The sequence below is a fragment of the Globicephala melas genome, chromosome X (assembly GCF_963455315.2).
Source record: "Globicephala melas chromosome X, mGloMel1.2, whole genome shotgun sequence".
Lineage (NCBI taxonomy): Eukaryota > Metazoa > Chordata > Mammalia > Artiodactyla > Delphinidae > Globicephala > Globicephala melas.
In genome coordinates, this window is record NC_083335.1 from 111,906,277 (window position 1) to 111,933,237 (window position 26,961).

At 44.8% G+C, this 26,961-nt stretch overlaps 1 protein-coding gene and 1 long non-coding RNA gene across 6 annotated transcripts in view; one reads left to right on the forward strand and one right to left on the reverse strand.

Moving 5' to 3' along the window:
* The window catches only part of LOC115847920 (uncharacterized), a 97,744-nt gene that overhangs the window by 48,443 nt on the left and 22,340 nt on the right, over positions 1-26,961 (forward strand). For all 3 annotated transcript variants that reach the window (XR_009560654.1, XR_009560655.1, XR_009560656.1), the window contains exon 4: positions 23,456-23,630. This is a non-coding gene — a long non-coding RNA (uncharacterized lncRNA). The remainder of the gene's footprint in view (positions 1-23,455; positions 23,631-26,961) is intronic.
* NHS (NHS actin remodeling regulator) overlaps positions 1-26,961 on the reverse strand; it is a 347,571-nt gene that overhangs the window by 47,253 nt on the left and 273,357 nt on the right. For all 3 annotated transcript variants that reach the window (XM_060292103.1, XM_030848180.2, XM_060292104.1), the window contains exons 2-3: positions 15,378-15,530; positions 270-403 (exon numbers count right to left, since the gene is read on the reverse strand). In XM_060292103.1, coding sequence (XP_060148086.1) covers positions 270-403; positions 15,378-15,530 — 287 coding nt within the window. The remainder of the gene's footprint in view (positions 1-269; positions 404-15,377; positions 15,531-26,961) is intronic.

Sequence of the window (26,961 nt, forward strand, 5' to 3'; positions counted from 1 at the left end):
CCTGATTTTAGAGTCCTTAACTATTATTGCTTTACTGCATTGTGCAGCCAATTAAATTTTTTAAAAAAATCTGTATCCCCACTCTGTTCCCCAAAAAAGAGGCATTCCTTTCAGGAATGAAAGGGGAAAAATTCAGTTTTCAAATGCCCATGATTAGCTCTTTCAGGCAGCCCAGTCTCCTTCAGTAGGAGGAGTGAAACTGACGCCCAAGACCCACTCATACTTCCCGCTGAGTAGGTACAGGGCTGCCGCCTGGCCATCAAGCTCACCGTTAAGAAGTGCCGGTCCTTAAGTTCGCGTCTTCTCTGGCTGTGAGCTGGGGGGTAGGCGGGCAGTGGAGGAGCTACTACGGAAAGGGTTGCAGCAGCTCTCTGCTCGCGGCGATCACTCCGGCTCCGGTGTTCTGGGGGCAGAAAAAGCGATAATACAGAAACATACTTGGCATTTTCAATTTCTCTTTCCCCCTTGGGAGGATGAGCAAAAGGCTTGAAAAAAGTGGGTTTTTGCTAATCCAGCTCATTTGTGTACCAAATAAGCTTTTCAGAATGGTTCTGAACTAAACTTTCACTTCACATGAAGTTGGACACCTACATTTCAGTGGGTCCATCTCATAATCATTGTACAAGATGGTTCACTCTAAGTTTGGAAAAAGTAGTATATTTCTCAACATGCCTCGTTTCAAAACAACATGAGCAAAAAAAAAAAAAAAAATCTAGAACAATGGTGCAAGATCTGCTGACATCAGTCCTGGAGTGGACCTTAGGCACAGACACACCAGAGCCTCCCAGGGTGTAGCGACAGATGCTCACAGCCATCCAGTGGGTGATGGTGCCAGCTCACATTGGCTCAGGGGCCCGGATTGCTATGTGTTCAGGAATTTTGCGAGCCAGTTTTTAAACTGTTGGTAGCTTGAAGTAGGCTACGGTGGGAGTATATATATCACAGAAACTGGAGAGTCCTACACATCAGGGCCTTATTCATTTATTTCTATATTACATTTTTTAAAAACAGAGCCTGTGGCCTGAACACCGTTGTACCCATCTACGCTGTGTCACCCACAACACTCAGATGGCTTTCAAATCCTGTGTTCCTAAGAAAGTAAAGAAATCCCAATGGTGACAGTTATCTGATTTAGGAATAAAGGTACTTCTGGGAAAAACCAAGAAATTTCCATGTGTGCGATGAAGTGGTCCTGACTCATTGACAAGAATCACTGAGACATCAAGAGCACAGCTTAGCTTTCTGGGTGTCTCAGTGAGCCCCAAAGCACGTCCTACCCAACATACTGGCCACACCAAAGGCTTCCCTGCCTGCCAAAACCCAGCCCACACTCATGCCTAGGGCCTGAAATCTCGTGACTCCCACCCAATATGACCAAGGTAGAAATTTGTGCAGCAGATGTCTTAATCTGTCTTGTGTTGTTTAAAGTTGCCATTACTCAGCACGTCTACGATAATAATTACGATGCCCAATATTTATTGAGCAATTGCCATTCATCAAAGATGCTTTGCAAAAGCTTTTAGGTGCATTATCTTGACAACTGCACGAAGTAGGCACTGATAGTGTCCCTCTTGTGCAGATGCCTAAACCAATCAGGGAGGCCAAGTCATTGCCGAGCTGTCAGTCGTACACACTTGGCCCCAGGGCTCTGCTCTTGACCACTTCTTGACCTGTAAGCTCTAGAAGGTCCAAACACACCTCGCTAATCAGAGCAAGACTGCTGGGATTTCATAGTATTTGATTATAATTATATGTTATCACATTCTAATTCTTTGGACATTGATAATATAGAATATTTGGCTACTCATAAGACACTAATTCTTTTACCCGTGTTAGGAAACAGCTAACTACACTGACCCTCTCAGGTGGCGTCAGATGCCCTTCCTCTGAAGGCCCTGTAGTGCCAGTGGCCATTTCATCTCTCTCATTGTGTTGATAAACCTCAGGATCTCTCTATATGTCTGCCTCTTTTATAGAAGGCTGCCCCTGGACAACAGAGATTATATTCAGCTTTCTGTCGCAGTGCCCTGCTGTGCCTGTGATATAGTGGGTTCTCAATAAATGTTTGTGGAGTGACTGAAAGGAAGAACAAATTAATGCTTTCATTAAGGTCTGCTTTTGTAACAGTAGAATGCACTTTAAAGCCCTACCTTTCCCATGGGCTGTGTAGTTACTTAGTGCCCTCGCTGTGCCCTTGCAGTTAGGTCGTTCTCTGGTCCTGTTGCCTATTTACACTGGCTGCCCTAATGCTGGCCCCTTTCCTCTTTGCTGTAGTCAGTGTGCTGTACTCTAAACCAGTACCTGAGCACTCTTGAGCCTTCTGATTTCTGTCCATGTCTGACTGGCCTGTCTGTGGGCCTCCCTGCCTCAACTGCCAACTTTGTCTGTGTCAGGAAAATGGGGCAGTATTTCTCACCTACCTTTGCTTGGGATTCTTTTTTTTTTTTAATCTGGCTCCTTAATTTATTTATTTATTTATTTTTGGCTGTGTTAGGTCTTAGTTTCTGTGCGAGGGCTTCTCTAGTTGTGGCAAGCGGGGGCCACTCTTCATCGCGGTGCGCAGGCCTCTCACTATCGCGGCCTCTCGTTGCGGAGCATAGGCTCCAGACGCGCAGGCTCAGTAGTTGTGGCTCACGGGTCTAGCTGCTCCGCGGCATGTGGGATCTTCCCAGACCAGGGCTCGAACCCGTGTCCCCTGCATTAGTAGGCAGATTCTCAACCACTGCGCCACCAGGGAAGCCCTGCTTGGGATTCTTTAGACAAATGTTGACTCCCATTCACAACCAGAGAAAAGTCCTCATCCCCACACAGGTGGTCTTTGCTAAACTGCCACCATAGCCATTGTTCATCAGGAAGACTTAAAAAAAAATTATATAGTTGATTTACAATATTGTGGGACTTCCCTGGTGGGGCAGTGGTTAAGAATTTGCCTGCCAATGAAGGGTTCACGGGTTCGAGCCCTGGTCCGGGAAGATTCCACATGCCACAGAGCAGCCAAGCCTGCGAGCCACAACTACTGAAGCCCACGTGCCTAGAGCCCATGCTCCACAACAAGAGAAGCCACCGCAATGAGAAGCCCGTGCACTGCAACAAAGAGTAGCCCCCGCTCGCCGCAACTAGAGACAAGCCTGCACGCAGCAATGAAGACCCAGTGCAGCGAAAAATAAATAAATTAATTAATTAAGAAAAAAAAACAATGGAATACAATACTGTGTTAGTTTCAGGCATACAGCTTCAGATTCTTTTCCAATATAGGTTATTACAAGATACTGAATATAGTTCCCTGTGCTATACAGTAAATCCTTGTTGTTTATCTATTTTATATATAGTGCTGTGTATCTGTTAATCCCATACTCCTAATTTATCCCTCCGCCTCCCCTTTCCCCTTTGGTAACCGTAAGTTTGTTTTCTATGTCTATGAGTCTGTTTCTGTTTGGTCAATAAATGAATTTGTATTTTTTTTTTTTTTAGATTCCACACATAAGTGATATCATATAATATTTGTCTTTCTCTGTCTGACTTGGTATGATAATCTCTAGGTCCATCCATGTTGCTGCAAATGGCAATATTTCATTCTTTTTTAGTGCTGAGTAATATTCCATTGTATATACACCACATCTTCTTTATCCATTCATCTATTGATGGACTCTCAGGTTGCTTCTATGTCTTGGCTATTGTAAATAGTGCTGCAATGAACATAGCAGTGCATGTATCTTTTTGAATTATAGTTGTGTCTAGGTATATGCCCAGGAGTGGGTTTGCTGGATCATATATGGTAACTCTATTTTTAGTTTTTTAAGGAACCTCCATACTGTTCTCCATAGTGGCTGCACCAATTTACATTCCACCAACGGTGTAGGAGGGTTCCCTTTTCTCCACACCATCTCCAGCATTTATTATTTTTAGACTTTTTGATGATGGCCATTCTGACTGGTGTGAGGTGATAACTCCTTGTAGTTTTAATTTGCATTTTCCCAATAATTAGCGATGTTGAGCATTTTTTCATGTGCCTGTTGGCCAACTGTATGTCTTCTTTGGAGAAATGTCTATTTAGGTCTTCTGCCCAGTTATTGATTGGGTTGTTTGTTTGTTTTTTGATACTGAGTTGTATGAGGTGTCTGTATATTTTGGAAATTAAGCCCTTGTTCTTCTCATCGTTTGCAAATATTTTTTCCCAGTCTGTAGGTTGTCTTTTCATTTTGTTTATGGTTTGCTTTGCTGTGAAAAAGCCTATAAGTTTGACTAGGTTCCATTTATTTATTTTTGCATTTACTTCTTTTACCTTGGAAGACTGATCTAAGAAAACATTACTATGATTTATGTCTGAGAATGTTTTGCCTATGTTCTCTTCCAGGAGTTTTATGGTGTCATATCTTATGTTTAAGTCTTTAAGCCATTTTAGGTTTATTGTTGTGTATGGTGTGAGGTTGTGTTCTAACTTCATTGATTTACATGAGGCTGTCCAGCTTTCTCAACACCACTTGCTGAAGGGACTGTCTTTTCTCCACTGTATATTCTTGCCTCCTTTGTTGAAGATTAATTGACTGTAGGTGTGTGGGTTTATTTCTGGGATCTCTAATTCTGTTCTTTTGATCTATATGTCTGTTTTTGTACCAATACCATGCTGTTTGGATTACTGTAGCTTTGCAGTATTGTCTGAAATCTGGGAGGGTTATGCCTCCAGCTTTGTTCTATTTCCTCAGAGTTGCCTTGGCAATTCTTGGTCTTTTGTAGTTCCATATAAATTTTAGGATTATGTGTTCTAGCTCTGTGAAAAATATCACGGGTAATTTGATAGAGATCATGTGAAATCTGTAGATTGCTTTGGGTAGTATGGCTGTTTTAACAATATTAATTATTCCAATCCAAGAGCATGGGATAGCTTTCCATTTCTTCGTATCATTTTCAGTTTCCTTTATCAGTGTTTTATAGTTCTCAGCATATAGGTCTTTCATCTCCTTGGTTAGGTTTTATTTATTTATTTATTGCACAATTTTATTTATTTATTTATTTAAATTTATTTTATTTTATCTTTTTGGCTGCTTTGGGTCTTCATTGCTGCGTGTGGGCTTTCTCTAGTTGCGGCGAGCGGAGGCTACTCTTTGTTGCAGTGCACGGGCTTCTCATTGCGGTGGCCTCTCTTGTTGCAGAGCACAGGCTCTAGGTGTGCAGGCTTCAGTAGTTGTGGCATGGGGGCTCAGTAGTTGTGGCACGCAGGCTCTAGAGCGCAGCCTCAGTAGTTGTGGCGCACAGGCTTAGTTGCTCCGCGGCATGTGGGATCTTCCCGGGCCAGGGTTCAAACCCGTGTCCCCTGCATTGGCAGGTGGATTCTTAACCATTGTGCCACCAGGGAAGCCCTTTGCACAATTGTAAACGGGATTGTTTTTTTACTTTCTCTTTCTGATATTTCATTGTTAGTATAAAGAAATGCAACAGATTTCTGTATATTGATCTTGTATCCTGCTACTTTGCTGAATTCATTTATTCTAACAGTTTTTGTGTGGAGTCTTTAGGGTCTTCTATATAGAGTGTCATGTCATCTGCGTACAATAACAATTTTATCTCTTCCCTTCCAATTTGGATACCTTTTATTTCTTTTTCTTGTCTGACTGCTGTGGCTAGGACTTCCAATATTGTGTTGAATAGAAGCGGTGAGAGTGGGCATCCTTGTCTTGTTCCAGAATTTAGTGGGAAAGATTTCACCTTTTCACTGTTGAGTATTATATTCACTGTGGGTTTGTTGTAAATGGATTTTATTATGTTGAGATATGATCCCTCTATACCTGCTTTGGTGAGAATTTTTATCATGAATGGATGTTGAATTTTATCAAATGCTTTTTCTGCATCTATTGAGATGATCATGTTGTTTCTGTCTTTTCTTTTGTTGATACGGTGTATCACGTTGATTGATTTGTGTATGTTGAACCATCCTTGTGACCTTGGAATGAATCCAACTTGATCATGGTGTATGATCCTTCTTATGTGTTGTTGGATTCAGTTTGCTAATATTTTGTTGAGGAATTTTCCATCTGTATTCATCAAAGATACTGACCTGTGATTTTGTTTTTTTGTAGTATCGTTGTCTGGTTTTGGTATAAGGGTGATAGTGGCTTCATAAAATGATTTTGGGAGTGTTCCCTCCTCTTCAGTCGTTTGGAATAGTTTGAGAAAGATAGGTATGAGTTCTTCTTTTTGTTTGGTAGAATTCCCCAGTGAAGCCATCTGGTCCTAGACTTTTGTTTGCAGGGAGGTTTGTTGTTGTTGTTGTTTTATACAGATTCTATTTTACTTCTAGTGATCGGGCTGTTCAAATTATCTGTTTCTTTTTGATTCAGTTTTGGCAGGCTGTATGTTTCTAGAAACTTGTCAGTTTCTTCTAGGTTGTCCATTTTGTTGGCATATAAACTGTTCATGGTTTTTTTCTTAAGATTTTTTGTGCTTCTGCGGTATTGGTTGTTGTTTCTCTTTCATTTCTTATTTTGTTTATTTGGGTCCTCTCTCTTTTGTTTTTGGTGAGCCTGGCTAGAGGTTCATTGATTTTGTTTACCCTTTCAAAAAACAGCTCTTGGTTTTATTGAGTTTTTTATTATTTGTAATTCTATTTTATTTATTTCCTCTCTGATCTTTATTTCCTTCCGTCTGCTGACTTTAGGTTTTGTATGTTCTTTTCTAATTCTTTTAGGTGGAAGGTTAGGTTGTTTGAGATTTTCCTTATTTTTTGAGGAAGACGTGTATTGCTGTAAGCTTCTCTCTCAGGACTGCATCCCATAGATTTCGGATGGTTGTGGGTTTTTGTGTGTGTGTGTGTGTGTGTGTGTGTGTGGTACGCGGGCCTCTCACTGTTGTGGCCTCTCCCGTTGCGGAGCGCAGGCTCAGCGGCCATGGTTCACGGGCCTAGCCGCTCCGCGGCATGTGGTATCTTCCTGGACCGGGGCACGAACCCATGTCCCCTGCATTGGCAGGCGGACTCTCAACCACTGCTCCACCAGGGAAGCCCATGTGTTTTTATTTTCCTTTGTCTTGAGGTATTTTTTTAATTTTCTCTTTGATTTAATTGTTGACTCGTTTTTTTTAGTAGCATGTTGTTTAGTCTCTGTAATCATTTTTTTTTCTCATTTTTCTTTCTGTGGTTGATTTCTAGTTTCATGCCATTGTGGTCAGAGAAGATGCTTGAGGTAATTTCTTTTCTCTTAAATTTGTTGAGGCTTGTTTTGTGTCTTAGTATGTGGTCTACCCTAGAGAATGTTCCATGTGTACTTGAAAAGAGTATTTTGGTTTTCTTGGATGTAGTGTCCTGTAGATATCAATTAAGTCTGTTTTAATGTGTAATTTAGAGTCTCTGTTGCCTTACTGATTTTCTGTTTGGAAGATCTGTCCATTGATGTCAGTGGGGTGTTAAAATCTCCTGCTACTATTTTATTCCCATCAGTTTCTCCTTTTATGTCTGTTAGTATTTGTTTCATGTATTTAGGTGCTCCTATATTGCATACATATACGTTAATGAGTGTAATATTATCCTCTTCTTATATTGATCCTTTTATCATTAATACAGGGTCCTTCTTTGTCTTTATTCATGGCCTTTGTTTTAAAGTCTATTTTTTCTGATATGAGTATTGCTACCCTCGCTTTCTTGTCATTTCCATTTGCATGAAATATCTTTTTCCATCCCCTCACTTTCAATCTATGCATGTCTTTAACCCTACAGTGGGTCTCTTATAGGCAGCAGATTGTAGGTTCTTGTTTTATTATCCAATCTGCCAATCTGTGTCTTTTTATCAGAGCATTTAGTCTACTGACATTTAAAGTAATTATTGATAAGTATGTATTTATTGCCATTTTAAACCTTGTTTTCCAGTTGATTTTGTATTTCTTCTTTGTTCCTTCTTTTTGTTTTTCCTTTTGTAGTTTATGGTTTTCTTTTGTATTATGCTTGAGTTCCTTTCTTTTTGGCTTTTGTGAGACCACTGTATGTTTTTAATTTGTGGTTACCCTGGTTTTCAAGTATGTTAAACCATAACTGTATCTTCTTGCCTTAGACTGATAGTCATGTAAGCTCAAACACATTCTAAAAAAACTACATATTCTTACTCCCCTCTCCCACATTATGTGATTCTGATGTCCTCTTTTACGTCTTCATGTTTATCCTTTTGTTGTTCCTTATAGTTATAATTGCTTTCACAAATTTTTTGATTGTTTTTAAATTTATGTACTGGCTTATTTAAGTGATCTTCAGTCCTTTCATATATTTGCCTTTCCTGTTCTGATTTTCCCTTTCCTATAGATTCTTGCTTCTTCTCTGTTTAGAGAAGACCTTTCAATATTTCTTTCAAGATAGGCTTAGTATTTCTATATTCTTCTTTTTTTAACTTTTTATTTTATACTGGAGTATAGTTGATTAACAATGTTGTGTTAGTTTCAGGTTATACAGCAAAGTGATTTAGTTATACATATGCATGTATCTATTCTTTATCAAATTCTTTTCCCATTTAGGTTGTTACATAATATTGAGCAGAGTCCCCTGTTTTACACAGTAGGTCCTTGTTGGTTATCCATTTTAAGTATAGCAGTGTGTACATGTCCATCCCAAACTCCCTAACTATCCACCCTTGCCCTGGAACCATAACTTTGTTCTCTAAGTCTGTGAGTCTGTTTTGATTTCTTAAATAAGTACATTTGTATCATTTTTTTTAAGATTCTGCATATAAGCAATATCATATGATATCTATCTCACTTTCTCTGACTTCCTTCACTCAGTATGACACTCTCTGGGTCCATCCATGTTGCTGCAAATGGCATTATTTCATTCTTTTTAATGGCTGAGTAATATTCCATTGTATATATACACCACATCTTCTTTATCCATTCCTCTGTTGATGGACATTTAGGTTGCTTGCGTGTCTTGGCTATTGTCAGTGCTGCAATGAACACTGGGGTGCATGTATCCTTTCGGACCATGTTTTTCTCTGGATATATGCCCAGGAGTGGGATTGCAGGATCATACGGTAGGTCTATTTTTAGTTTTTTAAGGAACCTCCATACTCTGCTCCATAGTGGCTGTACCAATTTACATTCCCACCAACAGTGCAAGAGGGTTCCCTTTTCTCCACACCCTCTCCAGCATTTACCGTTTCTGGATTTTTTGATGATAGCCATTCTGACTGGTGTGAGGTGATATCTCAATGCAGTTTTTTTAATTATTATTTACTAATTTTTACAAATTTATTTTTGGCTGTGTTGGGTCTTCGTTGCTGCTCACGGGCTTCCTCTAGTTGCGGCGAGTGGGGGCTACTCTTCGTTGCGGTGCGCGGGCTTCTCATTGCGGTGGCTTCTCTTGAGAGCACAGGCTCTAGGCACGCGGGTTTCAGTAGTTGCAGCATGCAGGCTCAGTAGTTGTGGCACGCGGGCTCTAGAGCGCAGGCTCATTGGTTGTGGCGCATAGGCTTAGTTGCTCCATGGCATGTGGGATATTCCCGGACCAGGGATCGAACCCGTGTCCCCTGCACTGGCAGGTGGATTCTCAGCCACTGTGCCACCAGGGAAGCCCTCAGTGTAGTTTTGATTTGCATTTCTCTAATAATTAGTGATGTTGAATATCTTTTCATGAGTATTGCCGTGTTGCTGTATTCTTTTAGTTTTTTGCTCGTCTGAGAAATTCTTTCTCCCTCCTTCTATTCTAAATGATAATCTTGCTGGGCAGAGTATCCGAGGTTGCAGGTTTTTTCCTTTCAGAACTTTGAATGTATCTTGCCACTCCCTTCTGGCCTGCAGAGTTTCTGTAGAGAAGTCAGCTGATAGCCTTATGATATTCCCTTGTAAATGACTCTGTTTTTCTCATGCTGCCTTTAGAATCCTCCCTTTATTTTTCACTTTTGCCATTTTAATTACGTGTCTTGGTGTGGATCAGTTTGGGTTCATCTTGTTTGGGATGGTCTGTGATTCCTGTACCTGGATATCTGTTTCCTTCTTTAGGTTTGGGAAGTTTTCAGCCAGAATTTCTTCAGGTACATTTTGGATTCCTTTTTCTCTTTCTTCTTCTCCTCCTGGAATCCGTATTATGTGCACACTTTATATTATCCCATGGATCTCGTATGTTGCTTTCACTTTTTTTCCCACTTGTCTTTCTGTCTGCTGTTCTGACTGGGTGGTTTGTGTTATTTTATCTTCCAGATGACTTGTTCATTCTGCTATTTAGACTTATTTAAGTCTGCTGTTCGTTGGCTTTAGCTCGGTTTTTATCTTGGCAATTGAGCTGTCTAATTCTGATCGGCTCCTGCTCATGGTCCCTCTTGAAGAGTTCCTTGTTACAGTGATCTACATTTCTAGCAATAGTGTTTCTTAGGTTCTTTAGCAGTTTTATTGCCTCCTTTTTGAACTCAGGGCCTGGTAGACTGGCGAGGTTTGTTTCATCGTTCTCTCAGGGGATTCCTCTTATTCTTTTAAATTGGGAGTAGTTCCTCTGCATTTTCGTTTTACTTATATTTCTCTAACTAACTCCACGAATTTAGGAGAAACAGTTATCTACTGTGGTCCTGAAAGGCTGTTTTTATGTGGGAGTGTGCTGGGGTAGACTGTGTGAGTCCACGTTATTTTTGGTGTGAGGGCTCTATTTGGTATGGATGTCTGCCACATCTTTCCTCAGCATGTGCTGGCCACTGTTCCCCCTTGATGGGGGGTGTGTTTGGTGTTGTGCTGGCCAGAGCCTGCACTGTATGTTGGGTGGGGCCTCGTCTTTGCTTTGTGGTTGTCACAGCCCTGTCAGGGGCAGGGTCTACTCCCCAGCTGTTGGAGTAGAGGCCCTGAGATCTGGTTCTCAGCTGCAGTGTGAGGTAGGCGGGACCGCAGCACTCCCTCTGGGAGCCGCTGTGTGTTCCTCCTCAGGAGCTGTCCGCCAGGACCTGTGACTCTGTGAGGCCTCCTGCCACCCGGTGTGCACACCCACAAAATCCGCTGCTGCTGGTGCCGCCCTGAGACCCGTCTCGGCTGTGGGAGCGCTGATAATTGGCTCGAGCGTCAGCCTTGCCTTTGAAGTGTGCAGGTTCACAAAGCATGAGCTCCCAAGGCCTGCCGGAGCTGCGCCCCATGGTGGGAGTGCTGATAATTGGCTCTGACGTCAGCCCTGGTACGTGCGTGCTCCCAAAGTCTGGCGTGGCTGGAGCCGCACCCCCGCAGTGAGCACACTGACAATGAGGCGTCTATGGTGGACCCGTACCCGGCCCTTCATGCGTCGATAATGGGGTCCTTTGGCGGACCTGTGCCCTGTCCTGTGTGCAGCCCCAATTACAGCTCAGACCACACTCCAGGCTCTTCAGGATGTCTCTGCGCAGCCAAAGCAAGTCCTCTTCCCGTGTCTGTCCACTGAAGCCTGAGTTTCAGCACCCACGAGCTGTGCATACCAGCAGGCACGCATCTCAGGCTGGGGAGTGTGGCAGCACGGCAGCTGTCAGCCGGTCCCTCTGTATCTTGCTTGGCAGCAAGTCAGCCCGGGCACACTCCTCTCTTGCAAATTCCAGGCCCCTGCAGCTCCCTTGTCCTGGCGGACCTTCCCGCCAGCGAAGGAGGTTCCCAGGGTGAGGGAACCCTTCCTCTTTCACAGCTCCCTTCCAGGGGTGCAGGTCCCATCCTGATTCCTTCTTTTTTTTCTCTCCTTTCGTCCTACCCAGTTACGTGGGGATCTTTCTTGCAGCTTTGGTTGTATGAGATCTTTTGACAGCTTTCAGCTGGTATCCTGTGCGAATCGTTCCCGATGTAGCTGTATTTTTTTATGTATTTGTAGGGGGGAAGTGAGCTCCATGTCCCACTCTGCCAGCTTGATCTCCCTTCCAAGAGGTCTTTTTGAGATAAATGTCTTCCATGTTGAAGTGCCCACCTCCAGCACCACCCTCATTTTTCTCTGCAAGGAAACAGTGGGCTTTTCTAAATGGGCCGTGTAAGGAAAAGCTTTTATATTCTTAAATGCATAACGAAGAGTAAAATATAGGTGTCACTAGTTAGGAAAAGGTAGAAGGAAGGGAGGAGTCTGGAGGGAGATATCAACTCAATTTCCCATTCAATTTCTCCCCTCCTGCCCTTTCATTTGCCCCAGGCTGGGAGTAGGCAGGTAGATTAATGGGTCCCTAGTACTTCTTTCTGGTGGTGGTGTGAGGAGAACATTCGTCAACTAGAGCCTGAAACTGCAGTAGACTCTTGGTGCTTATTCCCTTAGACCAATGAAATTTAGACCCCAGCCCTGAAACTTGAAAGGAAAGGAAATATAAAACATAAATCTCTCTTTATCGCCTCTTAGTAATCTCTCCCTGTCTCACAAACATAAACGTTGGTATCACTTCGAGCCATTATTGGCTCTGAGCATAAAGAACTGCTAAGAAAAAAAGGAAAAAAAGAGGAATCAGATTCTAAATAACTTGAAATCCATTAGGATGCTGCTTCCTCTGAGGAGTCTTCCCTGAAGCTCCATGGCATCATTAGTGCCTTTCCTCTGAGCCCCCATATCACTGTGTTGAAATTACCTGGTTACTTGCCTGTCTCCCTCAGTAGACCAGGAATTCCTTGTGGGCAAGGACCACACACTGTTGCTCTCTGAATCCTAGGTGTAGCACAGTGCCTGGCCCTCAAGAGACTTTGTTGAGGGGTTGGCTATTGAGCAGATCTTGAAGGCAGCCAATTTCTCGGTTCTGATCTCAGTCCCCCAGCTCCCTCCTTATAGCCCCATTTCCAAAAGGAGCACGCTGCTGCTGCCACCACAGCCGGGCTTGTCTGTGCTTCATCATCCACTCCCTCCTGGTGGAAGCCAGGACATTCCAGCTGTCCAAACAGAGAACCTACAGGGAAGCTCATTTGTGAGCAAGGCCTTGTCTCATAGGTCAGTATTAGTCATGGCCACCAGATGGCAGAAGTGGTATTCTGATGAATGCACTACTAAGCTACTGTTTCTTGGACAAGGGTAAAAAAAAAAAAAGTCACTTTCTAATTTTAATTCTACACTGCATGTTTTTAATTCTGTGATGCCTATAATTCCTGTTTATGGCTCTCTGCAGTGCTATTAAAACTACTACACCCAAGATTTGCTATTGAGACAACCACAAAGCAAGCCTGTCTGTGGAGGGCAAGATGCAGCTCCTCCGTCTTCCTTACAAACCCCAGGAGGCCCCATATCCATCTCTCAGCCCCCAGGAGGACGTTCTGAGAAGATTGATATTGGCGCTTGCTGTTCCTTAGTTCTGCTGTTAAGTCCAAACCTGACAACACAGTGAAATGTGATAGCTTAGGAGCAGCTTAATGTTATCTGGTTGAATCTGGAAAAATCTAATCAGAGATGACTTATGAATAATAATAAAGGGATACAAATAATTAATTATGTCTAAAGGGCTAACGTTACTCAAGCTCTAATGATGGGATCAGAGAAGGTATTTAGTGAGAATGATTAGATTCCTCTGTCGTCATTCTCTGCCCTCAGTACTCGACCAGTTTTCTGCAGAATTTGATTCAGTTGCACAAACATTCATTGAGGACCTACTATTATGTCAGGGTCACGCTGAATGCTTTGAATAAAAATAATTTATGGGAATTCCCTGGTGGTCCAGTGGTTAGGACTCTGTGCTCTCACTGCCGAGGGCCGGGGTTCAATCCCTGGTCAGGGAACTAAGATCCCACAAGCCGCGTGGTGTGGCCAAAAAAAAAGAAAAGAAAAAAGTAAAAAAAAAATTTATAAGATAGATATCATCCTTGTCCTTGAGTTGCTCATGGATTAATGGTAGAAGACAAGCCCGTAAGTGGTTAGTTATGATATAAGCTTATACGGAGCACAATGGGATGATGCACAGGCAGTTATGGCACGGGCGCCTAATCCAGGCTGCAGAGGAACAGTAAGAGTGTTAACAAAGCTTTCTGGAAGGTGGCTGGCACTAAAAATTTGGTAAAGAACTTTTCAGCCAACTATAAAATTGAAGTGAATAGTAAGAATGCCAGCGATAGGTTGAGAGGATACTGTCACCCTTCATTATAAGGGTCACAGTATCTGCTACCAATAACCAAGGGGAATTTTTAGAAACAGTTGCATTAGGGGTATTAGTAGGTTAGCTCTTTCATTAAAGGGAAAAAAGACAAGGGATGCAAAAGGGAGGAGTCATACACATGAGGAAGAAAAAAGCTGAAAACAACATTTGTCATTTTATTTCTCCATCTTGATAGTGACATAAAAATATTTTATTTGAATTTTAATACTCTCGCAAAATACCATCCCTTAAAGGAGCATAGGGAATTTGGAGCAAAGACACTGAATGTACAGACCCCATGTGTCTCCATAGCAAAAATCTAAAGGCCAAAAAAGCTGGCATGCCAACTTCTGACACCAACGGAGGGGGCTCTAAAAAGGATGATGCCAGTTTTTAATCTCCTTGTCCTAATTAGAGTGGCTTTAAGGCATGAAAAGTAACCAGTGGAAGAGGAGGCTGTATCTTCTACCTTGAATGCTGTGTGCCTATCTCCGGCTTTCTCGGGACTGTGAGAGAACTAGAACTATTTATTTCCCTAGGACACAGTGTATGGTGCGGAGGAAAAGAGCCCTGGCTGGGGGGGGTCTGGGTCCTGGCACTGTACCTAACCTGCTGCGTGTGACCCTCAGCAAGTGTCCTGACCTCTCTAGGGCTCCATGTGCTCTGCTGTAGAATGGACCAGATCACTGGTTCTCAACAGCAGCAGAAGAAACCCCCTGGGGAAGGTTCTGGTTGTTTGTTAGATGATTGGGCTGGAGCCAAGGATGACAGCCATCCTACAATGCACAGTACAGTCCTGAACACTGAAACAGTGCCCCGGGTCCCACAGATAGCCCGCCAGAATTTCTTGTAAGGGAAAAGCCTAGAACCTACTTCTGAGTCAAAGCTAATTCTCTTTTAATTAAAATCCAGAGGGTTTTTTTTTTTTTTTGCTCATGTATAATATGTGCTGAATGCACCAGTTTCTATGGTTGTGTCCTCCTGCCCCCTGACTCTTTCATTTCTCTGTGCTTTGTGTTCAGAATGACTTCTGTCTTTACTTAATCCAAACCTACTTTTGATAGGCACAAACATCTGACTTCTTCATTATGTCTTCTAGTGCAGCTGTGCCTGGGCATTTGCATATTGCAAATATCATTATTATAAATAATTTTCCTTTTAAGTTCTCTTTATTATCATATTCAGGCCATAATGCTATTTTTAGTTACATCAATAGGCAGGTTATAGTACCCATGAATTTCACTTCAGGGTAGAAAACTGGAGCATTTCAAAGTACTTGCTATTAACAAGGGGAGGTGTTGGGACGGATGGGACAGAAAACAACCCCTTGATGGTACGAGCTCCAAGTTCTCTCCCCGAAATGCCCACAAGCCCGAGATCAGTCACCTCTGCGCAGGGCTTGCAGGCTCTGCCGGGCGTGGCGGTGCAGCTCCTCCACGCAGGGCGGCCTGGTGGCCGGGAGGAAGATGTTTCTCTGCTGGTGCCACGGTGCACGGTAGTACACGCTCAGCTTGCTCTCGATGTCCAGGTTGGAGACAGCTGCAAGACAAAAGAGGAAAACAGGGCATTATCCATCCGAAGCTTTCAGTTGTGCATTTGGCAGACCCTGGGGCGGGACGGGGTGGAGTCTGGGTGGAGTGGAGTAGAAATCCAGACTGCTGCATTCACAAGAGGAACTTGCTTACGGCTGGAGAAAGGTTTGAAGTTTACGATACAGATAGGATAGATACAGATAGGGCCCCCAAGCCAAGGGATGGGAGACCCCTGGACACCAACCATCTGTCTGCGACCAGCCAGTTTCCTCTCTACACCCTCACTTCTCACTGTCTGACACAGTTGTTCGTGAACCTGGACAGGCCCCTGGCCAGCCATGCTTCAGGGTGGGGTGAGGGCCTGCCTTCCAAGAAGGCAGAGAAGAGCCTCAGGAGTGAGTGGAAAAGCTTGCCCCAGCTCCAGTCTCCTGGCCGCAGGCCCTCAGAACTATAGTTCTGCACACCTGCTCCTGATGCCCACTTGAACTTTGCCCCTCCCTTGCCCTGCTTTCTGTCTCCTGTGACCCCCGGCCCCCGACCCTCACTATTGAGCATTATCCTGCCCTCTACTTGCCATCTCCACTGTCTGCCTTCTTTCAAAGCATTGCTTAGCTTCCCTAGTTTTGCCCAGGGAAGAGCACAGGCATTAAAGAACCCATTAAGGGGTGACTGGTGTTAAGGGAGGGAAACCACAGACAGTGCTGGTGAGGAGAGGGACACGGTCCTTGCGACTCCTCCAAGAGCTCAAGGAAGAAGGCCTCCTTCCCGCAAACACAGCATTTAACCTATTATGTCTTCTTCGTGCACACACTGAGCCTAAGATGGAGATCACCCGTGAGTCAAAGATAAATTCTTATGGAAGGCACTGTTCCTAAGCAGGAAGAGTCTGATTAGGAAGTTACTGCACAGAGGAACTCCTGAGCACCTGGGCAGCCTGCCAGCCTCAGGAATGGCGAGAACTGCCCCAGTCTGCTTTACCCTCCAGACCTACTATCTGGACCAGACCTACCCTGCATCTCCCAGTCTCGTCCTCTCCTTCTGCTTTTCCTTTTCTTCCCAGGGTGTGATTTGGGCGCATTCTGTCCCACTGTTTATTCCTGTGCCGCAAACAAACTTTTGGTTCCTGTCCGATCCTTTTCTTTTTGAAATCTGGTCTAGCATTTCACTTTGTCTGGGAAGCCTTACATAAAACATGACACTCTGCAGATAAAGCAGGAAGGCAAATGTAAAAGAAGGGAAGAAACTTTTGTAGAAGGGGCGGGCGGGAATAGAAGAAAGAAAATTGGGAAAACGCAGCCTTTTGATAATTAGTCCCCCCCTCCCCCGGCACTGCATTTACAGCAGTTGTTTTTGTTTTTGTTTTCTTAAGCAGTCTTTAGCAGTGTTCCCCCCCCCCACTAGAATAATACATCCTAACCACAAGGACCACCGGTAGAAACAAGGACATATTTGCAAAGATGCTAAAGAAACATCACATGGACACAATGCTATCTATGCCTCTAAAACTGTGCTATCAAATAGAACTCTGTGATGATGAAATGCTGTATTAGCTGTACAGTCCACTGTGGCAACCACTAGCCACACTGGCTACCGAGTACCTTTAATTTTTAATTTTACTTAAGTTTAAATAACCACAGGTAGCTATTGTATTGTACAACCATAACCAGAGTGTACTATCTATGATATTCTCGCACCCTCAGCTACAGAGCACATGACTCCCTTTGACCTAGATTTATTCTCACTTGGTGTTTTATGTCCGGGAAGACTTCAAGCCCGAGGGTTAGAGATCACAGGATTATCTTCCTGGGCAGGGGAAGAGTATTTATAGGGGAAGGTTCTATGGGGCCAAGAATAAAGGCAGCAACTTTTCTTTCTTGCGTTACTCTATAACCTCAACCCTTTCATTGGAAACAGAAGTGCTTGGCGAACCAGTCAGGGGTCATTGAGATGAGGTGTGGGAGGCCTCGGGGTAGAAAGGGTGGGCCACATCTGGATCTGAGCTCTCCTTCTCTCATGTGTAAAGTAGGGGGAAGTGCTGAAGACAGAGCCTTTATTTAGCCCCCCTCAGAGGAATGCTCTGGTTCAGTGACCAGGACTGATTGAAAAGTCAGCCTCTCCCTGGATGCAGAGGTCAGCTCCCACCCAACAGGGCAGAGGTCATTACCAAACTCAACGGAGATGGCTGTGCATTCATGTGCTAGTGACAGCTGGGAGAAGGGACAGAGCAGAAAGCTTGCCTGGTGGAAAGAAGAGGCAGGAAAGCTTGCCTGGTGGAAAGAAGAGGCAGGAAGTTCAGTGGGATAGTCCCTGAAGTAGAGGGACTTCTGAGCACCTCCTCTCCCAGGCTCATCCTTTCAGCGGGAAGGCAGAAGCCAGGATTTGGGGCTGGACCCAGGTGACTTGGGGGTAGACCAGAGAGCCTTATAGCCCCTCATTCCCTCAGCACCACAGACCAGACGCTCAGGGTCTTATATTTTGATACCCCTCAGAAACGAGGTTGAGTGGCTGTGGCCCCTCCATCTTTGTGTGGGAAACAGCTTTTGCTTTCAGTTTTGTCCTTTGGTTACAGAGCATTCATTACCTAGTACTGTGTGTCCACCAGAGGCAGGCAGACAGGCACTAATGGAGCTCTTCTAGGGAAAACTATCCCATCTTCCTTCTTTAAAAAGTCGATTCCTTTTCCTAAGTAACAGTTCAACAAAAGTTGAATCCACTCATTCATAAGCTCGGTGCGCCACTGCCAGTGCAAGGTTGTCCCACATCTTCAGGTTCACCCTGCCCCCTTTTCTTCCCTACTTAACAATTTCACCCTGGCTGAGCCATGCAAGATAGTAGGTTTAGTTCTCTTACTTAATGTTTGGTCTCATAAAAATAATACAAAGAGAAGCAAGAAGGTCTCTCCTCAGCTTATTTGGGTATATCTAGGGAACTGTCCGGTAGGCAGAATTCTTGGGGTGGCCCCCAAGATTCCTGCCTTCTCGTGTACATAACCTGTATAGTCTCCGCCCCTTGAGTGTAGGTGGAATCTGTGAATTATGGGATTTTAAGATCCCTCTTCAATTGACTTTGAGTTGATCAAAAGGGAGATAATTAGTGTGGTGTATCTGGTCTAATCAGGTGAGCCCTTAAAAAAAAAAAAAGACAAGCAGAAGCAGCGATACTCTCCTGTTGGCCTTGAAAAAGCAAACTGCCACATTGTAGAGAAGGCCAGGTGGCAAGTAATGGGGCCTCTAGGAGCTGAGGGCCTCAGTCCTACAAACCTCAAAGAACTGAATTCTGCCAACAACCCAGAGGCCCCTGAGCCTCAGATGAGAACTCAGCCCCAACCAAAACTCTGATGGCAAGCCAAGGGGACCCTGAGCAAAAGACCCAGTTAGCCCGTGCCCAGATTCCTGAGCCACAGAAATTTCAAGATCGTAAGTGGGCACTGTTTTAAGCTGCTACGTTTGTGGCAATATGTTGTATGATATTAGAAAAGGAATACACCCTCCCACTATTTCATCTGCTTCCCTGGAGCCAGTTGCTTGCCTTGCCTGGTATCTGTCCTCTCCTTCCTTTGTCACTCCTCCCAGGGAAGGGGCAGATAATGGCACAGGTTACAGTGGGAAATAGGGCTATATGTCTTGTTTTTATCCCCTACACAGGAAAACGGTTATGTGCATGTATCAGTTTTCCTGTCCAAGACTGTAGGCTCTTGCAGGGAGCTCCAGCCGTATGCTAAGCACTGCGCCAGGTGTGTTATACTCAATGGTACCTTCACACCACCCGGAGATTAAAGTAGTGCTCCCATTTTACCAATGAGGAAACAGAAGCCCAGAGAAAGTGAGTAAATGTACAAAGTCACACACCTGGCACGTAGAAGATCTGGGATTAGAAACCATCTCTGGCTTCCAAGCTGCTGTTTTTCCCCAAACCAATATTGAGATAAACTTGCCTAAACTAAGGCTGATTGGGGGAGGGGGATGTGAAGCGGCTGTCTGCCACGTGAAAAGTATCTAGTGCTTCTCAAAAAAAGAAATAAATAAAGGATTCATAACTAACTGCTACTCTGTCATCCATAGCATTAGGTGTAACCAAGAACTGAGTGAATCTTTCACAAAGTGCCCAGGAGATATGCCATATTGCAGAAATACAAACAGATACCATAAAACCAGACTGCTGAAAGAAAATGCCATTTGTAGGAAACGTCCACAGGGCAGTGAAAAGTCTTTCTAGACTGAACTTAGCTGATCCCCCTGTCGAACTCTGAAGATAATGGGATTGTCTAGACCTTGACTCGTAGTGATGTACTGACAGCATGGATATGGTCACTGGGTTCATCTGAAATGAGCTGACTTGGAAACTGAGGAAGATTGGCGTCTGCCCCTCTCTTGGAAAGGCCAGGGTCATTTCTTTTTTTTTTCTTTTTTTTAAGTATGTATGTATGTATGTATGTATGTATTTAGGCTGTGCCGGCTCTTAGTTGTGGCATGCGGGATCTTTTAGTTGGGGCGTGCGTGCGGGATCCAGTTCCCTGACCAGGGATCGAACCCGGGCCCCCTGCATTGGGAGCGCAGATTCTTGGCCACTGGACCACCAGGGAAATCCCCAGGTTCGCTTCTACGGACGGATAGAGGCTCGGCTTTAGGAATTGTCGGGAGGGGGTAAAAATCAGGGGCGAATACAATCTTGCGCCATGCCTCTCCGGCCCCCGGTCTAGGGTTGGTACTTGTTCAGTACTGCCTTTCCTGGCCTCATGAGCTTATCACTCCCTTAAAGCTTTACTGCCCTTAAGAGGAGTGCAAAATGCTGATTCTTGGCCTCTCTTCCTAGAAGGCCCCTCTACCCCGAGTCCCCATACCTGCCGCTGGCTCTCTCCGCAAGCTACTCCTTCTTCCTCCTCCCAGGCTCTCAAGAATTTATAAGGGGAAGGTGACAGCTGAAATCAAAGTCTGAATGTTACATGTCGTGAAAATTTCAGAAAAATGTGCAAAGTGACTCAGACATGGAATTTCTACCCCTTCAGGGGAGGGGAAGGGATTTTTTAAAATGTTCTTAGAGTGTCCACAGGACTAACTACCCACATGTACCTTGCTAACCTTCCTTCCTGCCCTTCCACCCATCACACCCACCCCCATCACACCGCTTTCTTGCTGGGAACACAAACCGTCCATCCCGATGCCTTCTGACAGAAAGCAGCAAGGAACATGTTTAGCACATCACTGTATCAATGAGCATCTGAAATTGCATCACAGATATGTCGGCGGCTTGCTCTCTGGGTCCCCGCTAGGCTGCAGCCGCTCCTCAGCAGTCGCCAGCTTGGTAATAAGCAAAATGGAAATCTACTCAGGTTCTCTGGTGCTACTGCCTGACTTCCCAGATCCGTTAGGGAGCAAGGGAGGGGCTTTCTCCACTCTCTCCCTCCCTCCCCCGCCCCCCCAACTCTGCTTGGCAGTGTGGAGGAGGGAGCAGGGTAGGGAGCACCGAGGCTCCTGCTACCTGTTGAACAACCCAGCGCCAGAGCCAGGTGCCCACAGTCTGCCCCTGCTGGGCTTCCTTTTCCGCAGAACCACAGTAATTCAGACTTGTTCCCCACTGTGGACAAAGCATCCAACACGGACCCCTCAGTATCAGAAAAACCTAGGCTTCCTGACAAGTTCCAGCACCCACAGAATAGGAGAACGTGGCTGTGTATTTATTTACGCACGAAAAGGAGCCAGAACGATTTTTCCCGTATAAATATTTCTCTAACTTCTAAAACGAAATGATGCTTCACACTAGGAGTACTGTTTAATTATTACTGCTGTTGTTTCAATGTTCGACATCCTGTGGAAAGACCACCAGAAGCCTGGGTTCTACTCGCAGTTCTGTGCCCTTGGGCAAGTCACTGAACGTTCCCAGGATTCAAGTTCCCCATCTTTACAAATCAGGGTTTGGCCTTCCTGCTGTCTGACAAGAGTCCTGTCTGCTCTGTTTATGCCTCTGCTTTCTACCAGTCACCGAAATTAAATGAGGTTGCATCATCCCCCCAAGAAAGACTCTGTATTCAAGCTATGGCAGGATGCACTGGGGGAAAGACCCTGGCCTCTGGGATGGAACGATGGTGATTCAGCACAGCAGCAGTGCATCCAGAACGAGGGACTGAAACCTTTGGGCCTCCGTAAGTGCGGATCCTAGAGGCTTCACAGAATGGTTCGTAGGATCCAGGGAGATGACAAAGTCCTTGACATGTCCCTGCTTACTAAATATTAGTTCCCCTTCCTGCGGTGGGAACAGAAGAAGATGAAGAAGCCAGGATTGGGGTCCAAGTTCAAAAGACGAAAGTCTGGAGCTCTCCAACTTCCTGTTTTCTTTATTTTCCCCGTCGTCATGGTGCGTCAAGTGTAAACAAAAATGAGGCTACTCGAGATCACGCTTGCTGGGGGGTGGGGGGGGGCGTATCTTACAATCTGGAAACTGAGAAGAAAGCTGCCTACAACCAGGGAGCCTGTGACCTCTCTGACAGGTCGGATGTCCCCGGTCTCTGATACCGGTTGACTTGGGCAGCATTCAGTGTAATGACTTAGAGATCCTAATTCTCTGAGTCACTGTCAGAGCTGCAGTACTATACGTTCTCCTTGGAAACGGTTTATAATTTTCCTGTTTATCTTTGGGTCATTCTGCTGCCACGTTCTATACCATGCACTTCCTCCAGAATGCAAGCACGTAGCCATCTGTCACAGCTCGGCTACTGTTTTCAGAAAATTCCTTTAGGCACATAGCAGAGTCACTGGATTCTACTACTGAAGAGACCTCGGAAATTATGGCGTTCTGTGTTTTTTCAAACCACAGTGCGTGACCCTTTAGTGGATTGTGAAATCCGTTCAGCAGATCAAGACGAGCATTTTTTAAACAATGAAATAGAAGAGAGTAGAATAGAAAATACCACAGTGCACCTCATGTAGTACTGTTTCGTGACGCTCTTGGTTCTGTCACGTATGTGTGCATTTGTATGTGTGCATGCCGGGGAGTGATGTAAACATGTATTTCTTGCTCTGGGCAGCAGTCAGCACACTGAAAGCTACTGTTTAGGCACCCCTCGCAGGTACTGAGGAGGAAATCAAGGTTCAAAGATATGACCCAAGATCACAGAGTTGATTTTTGGCAGAGGCAAAAACAAAGCTGAGGTCTCCTGACCCCGGGTCCATGCGCACTTCCCTTGGCAACGTTCAGCCTGACCGCTGCGCCCTTCGTCTCTCTCAGTGCTTATTTGCTATCTGTCACGTCTATCAGGTTGTCCTTCTGAAAACAAAACCCGAAACTCAAAACACACGCTTTTCACCTGTCATCTAAGAAACTAGCCATTTTCATTTTGGGACGCCAGAAACGCTTCAGCCCGGGGAGCAAAGAACAAGTTTCCCGGGGCTGCTGATGCTCCCGGTCAGCAGACCACACATGGACTAAACCACTGGTTTATAGACAGACACTGAGGCAACAGGGTGGGTAGGTATTAGATTGAACGATATTAAATTAGTGATATTCAACTGTTTTGCTCTACAAAAACCATCTCAATAGCGCGGTCTAATAATTAGATCAACCCCAAGGTTAGCTTTACCGGGGGGCCGTGATGTTCTCAGACAGTGGTAAAGCACCTGCTTTCCAGCAAACCTGGGCTGAAAATGACCAGTCCGTCACCAAGTCATGACACCTTGGTGCCAGTTTTCAAGACTTGCATGCCTGAGCTTAAATCAGAGTGGGAGCCTGGCTCCACCCTTGCCTCATCAGCCCCACACCCCTTAAAGGGACACTGGCAGTTTTACATGTTTGTCTGCAAACAAGTTAACGTATAGAAAAGATAATACCCATCAGAAATAAGGAATTTGATCTTTCAGGAGAGCCAGATGGATCGCCAAGGAATACTTCAAAGATTCAGAAAAGGGTGAATTGTCACAAAGCTACTTTCATTATTTGCAGAGAACCAGGCGAGGCCGGTTACTGGGAGGACACGAGTATCAGCTTTCGGTATTCTTGGTTCCTTGAAAGCAGGAAGATGGAGAGGAAGGAAGGCACTCTACCCACAAAGATGAATGTAGTGTTCTAAAGTCCCTTCATTCCTGCTCAAACTGCAGATGTGCTGTTATGAACACAGGTAGGTACCTTTGACATTCCAGGGCAGAACGTGGAGCTGGAGTGGGAGAGGCAGATCAGAAAAAGCATGTGACGATCGCCTTTCTATTCAGGAGACACTGCATACAGCCAGTGGAGGTAAGAGGGAAGGGTTCTTTCCGTTTCCGTTATGGTGCACAGAGACTCTCTGGTCCTCTTGGACAGATGCCCTTGGCTTGGTTAAATCGTGAAGCGGTAAGGTAATTAGCACGTGACACCCAGTTACACATGCTAATAAGTCTCTTCTCCTACGTAGAGGTTAGTCTCTTAAAATTTACTTAGAGATCATCAGCAAGGATGGAAATTTTAAAAATACTTACAAAAGGTCCCACATACCACGTCCAGTGCACTGCACTTAGAATTACTTACTTGCTAATTAGTATCTTCATAGGTAGAGAAGTGACGCCCTTTATTGGGCCAACAAAGAAGGAATAAATGTATGAGCCTGCAAGCCAAAAGGAATTCTTTTCCAAGGACCTTTCCACTCCCAAAGCCAAGACGTTTATAATGAGCTGGGTGCTCTCAATAGAAGACACACATAGTTAACACATGATATATTGAATCTGGAGTCAGAAAAGACGTGTTGTCTTTTGGCTCAGCCTGAGTCTAGCCGAGTCTGCAGCAATACTGAAGGAGGCCCACTCTTCACGGACAATGGCTCTTTCTCGATCTGCCCGGGGAGGACAGGCTCAGAGAATGGTTCCCCAGGACGGGCATTGAGGCAAAGGTTCAGGAGGTGATACTAAGAAGCTACCAGTAGGGGGAGGAGGGAAGTGAGAAAGGGAAGGGAAGGAAGCCAATAGAGGGTGTACGTATGAGCATGTTATCATGGTGGGTAACTGGGGCTGGATCCCCTTGGGGGACCCCTTAGAGGCGAGGGAGTTGGGATATTGATCTACCACTTCCTATCAATCATTGGTTGAAGGCTGCCTAGGTGCCAGAACAGTATTTCCCTGGTACTTCTAGAAAAGCAGGCCTCCTTAGTCAGAGAAGGAATGCAGGTCGTGGGAGCTGTAAGTCAGGCTGCTGTGCACTAAACTAATAGGGGTGAGGGAATATGGACAGAGCACTAATAGTCTTGGGGGTTTTAGGAATGTGACCCTTAGAGAACAAGCATTTGCATTTCAGACTTGGGATGTCTTGATTGCTCACCTGGCTAATTTTTAAAGTTCTCCAATGCCAAAGTAGCTTAAAATGGATTTGTTGTCAAAAATCCCCCAAGAGTGGCCGTGAAAAACCCCTGGTCAGGCAACTCTGGATCCTGGTTGGAACATTAGCTGGGAGGGCCATGGCCTGGAGGCCTGGCTGAGGGGAGGCTGCCTTCTGTAGAGGCATGGACTAGGGGCCCTGGCTATGCCCAGGGTCCTGCCTCCTGTGTGGCATTGAGCAGGTCACTGGACCTCCTACAGTCTCTTTCCAGCTCTGGAGTTTTAGGCATGATATGGTAGCCCAGGTTCCTCTTGCATATTTGCTGCCCCAGACCTGGAATCAGCCCTTTCCCCAAGAAGTCCTGGCCCTTCTCGGAGGGAACAGGCTTTAGAGACCACATTCCGCACGCCAGGGGTATTCATCGTTGCTGGGTTGTCATTGACTCTAAGCTTCTTCAATAGACAAGACAAGAAAACAGGTGAATTTTAGAAGGTGAAGATAAATCATGTGTTGAAACCGCTATTTCCAATTCAAATCTAAGATTACGGGTTTCAATTTAACTTTCTTGATTTTATAATTGATCTCTTTTCTCTTAGGCTGAAAATCTTGATTCTTAACGACAGTGGCATAATTTCTTACTTGAGTAGTCTCAAAATGACTGCAATAAGACAACTGAATTCAGTTTTAGATACCTTTTTGTTTTGCTTTTTGTCTTTGGGATATTTTCTACTAGAGATGGACAGTAAGAAGTACTCGGTTTAAAAGTCACACGAAATGATTGAAGGTGTTGAATCCAATAATGGTTAAGGTTCTGTATATTCCTTTGGGTGCATGAAATGAGAGAAACGAGAGGCTCCTGACTGCCCCATTCAGGTGGATGTAGTTCGTAAATTACTAAAAAAAAAAAATCCGTCTACAGCTTCTGCATTTTTAATTTACAGCTTACTTGAGAAAAACATACAAGCCTTCTTGCCCTTCACGCTCATCTGCCCCGTGTGTTGCCATATTTAGAAAACTAGGAGTTCCTTCCCTTCCCTCCTTGCCTCTGGGATGTTCTGCCACTGGCCCTCGGAGGGGCTGGACTGGCTTTGTTGAGTACCAGCACAGAGAAGCCCACGTAGTGATGAGGAGAGCCTTTGATCTCCAGAAGACTTGAAAACTCAAGCCTGGAGGTCTTGACATTTAGCCCAGAGATCAAACACATATGTTGGTAACTGCAGGGAAAAGGGAAATGAACTAGCCATTTTTGAATCCAGAGCCTCTGACGGAAACTCCATAAGCAACGGCAGAATCTACGGAAGGCCGTGGGCCCATCAGAAGCTGAGTAGCCTGTCTAGGGAATCTCTCTAAGGATGTGGGTGAGTGGACCACACACAGGGATCAGACTACTTCACCTATGAATGTCTGTAAATGAGCCCAAATACCAAGACACTAGGCTGTACCATATGAAATGGATATTTTTTGTAGGTCAAAATGGTTAGAAATATTGTTGATTTCATATGGTTCAACTGTATAGCTCTTAAATAAGCAAATGAGAATCCAAGAACTCAGCAATCTTTCAAAAGAGATAAATGACCCCCTACTTCTCCCTCCCAGGTTTAAGGCATTTGTCATGTTTCTCTTCTCAGGTTGATTTGCTAAGGAGGCAGGTAGAGTGAGAGGAAAAGAGAGAAAAAAGCTATAGCAGGCAGCTGGTTCTAGAGGGTCGCATTAGAGGACAAGGGACTTGGGCCCCAGCGCTGGCTGGCACAGTTCAGAGGCTCACCAGATCTTGACCCCAGTCCCGCCGAGTGCACCGGAGTCCCTGTCTAATCACATTTGGGTCTGGGAAATGGAATGTGTAACCTCTTATTAAGTTCAAGGTACATACTGTGCAGATGTACTTTAAAGAGAAGGAGATGCCATCAGTGCCCTCAGGAATTTCTAACCTGGCAGCCACATTAGACAGGTTAGATGATGAGCCCAGTGGGACCAAGTGTGCCCCCTGCGAACGGTACAGAGTGCCATACAGGTCCAAGAGAAACGCTCTCTGGTTCGGGAAGGGGTACAGGGAAGAGGTAGTCTTGAAGTGGAGTCAGAGTTGATGGATAGAATCAGCAGGGAGGTTGGAAAACGCTGGAAGAGAACCGTATGAAATTTCCATTTTGAGGTAAGAAACGTCTGAC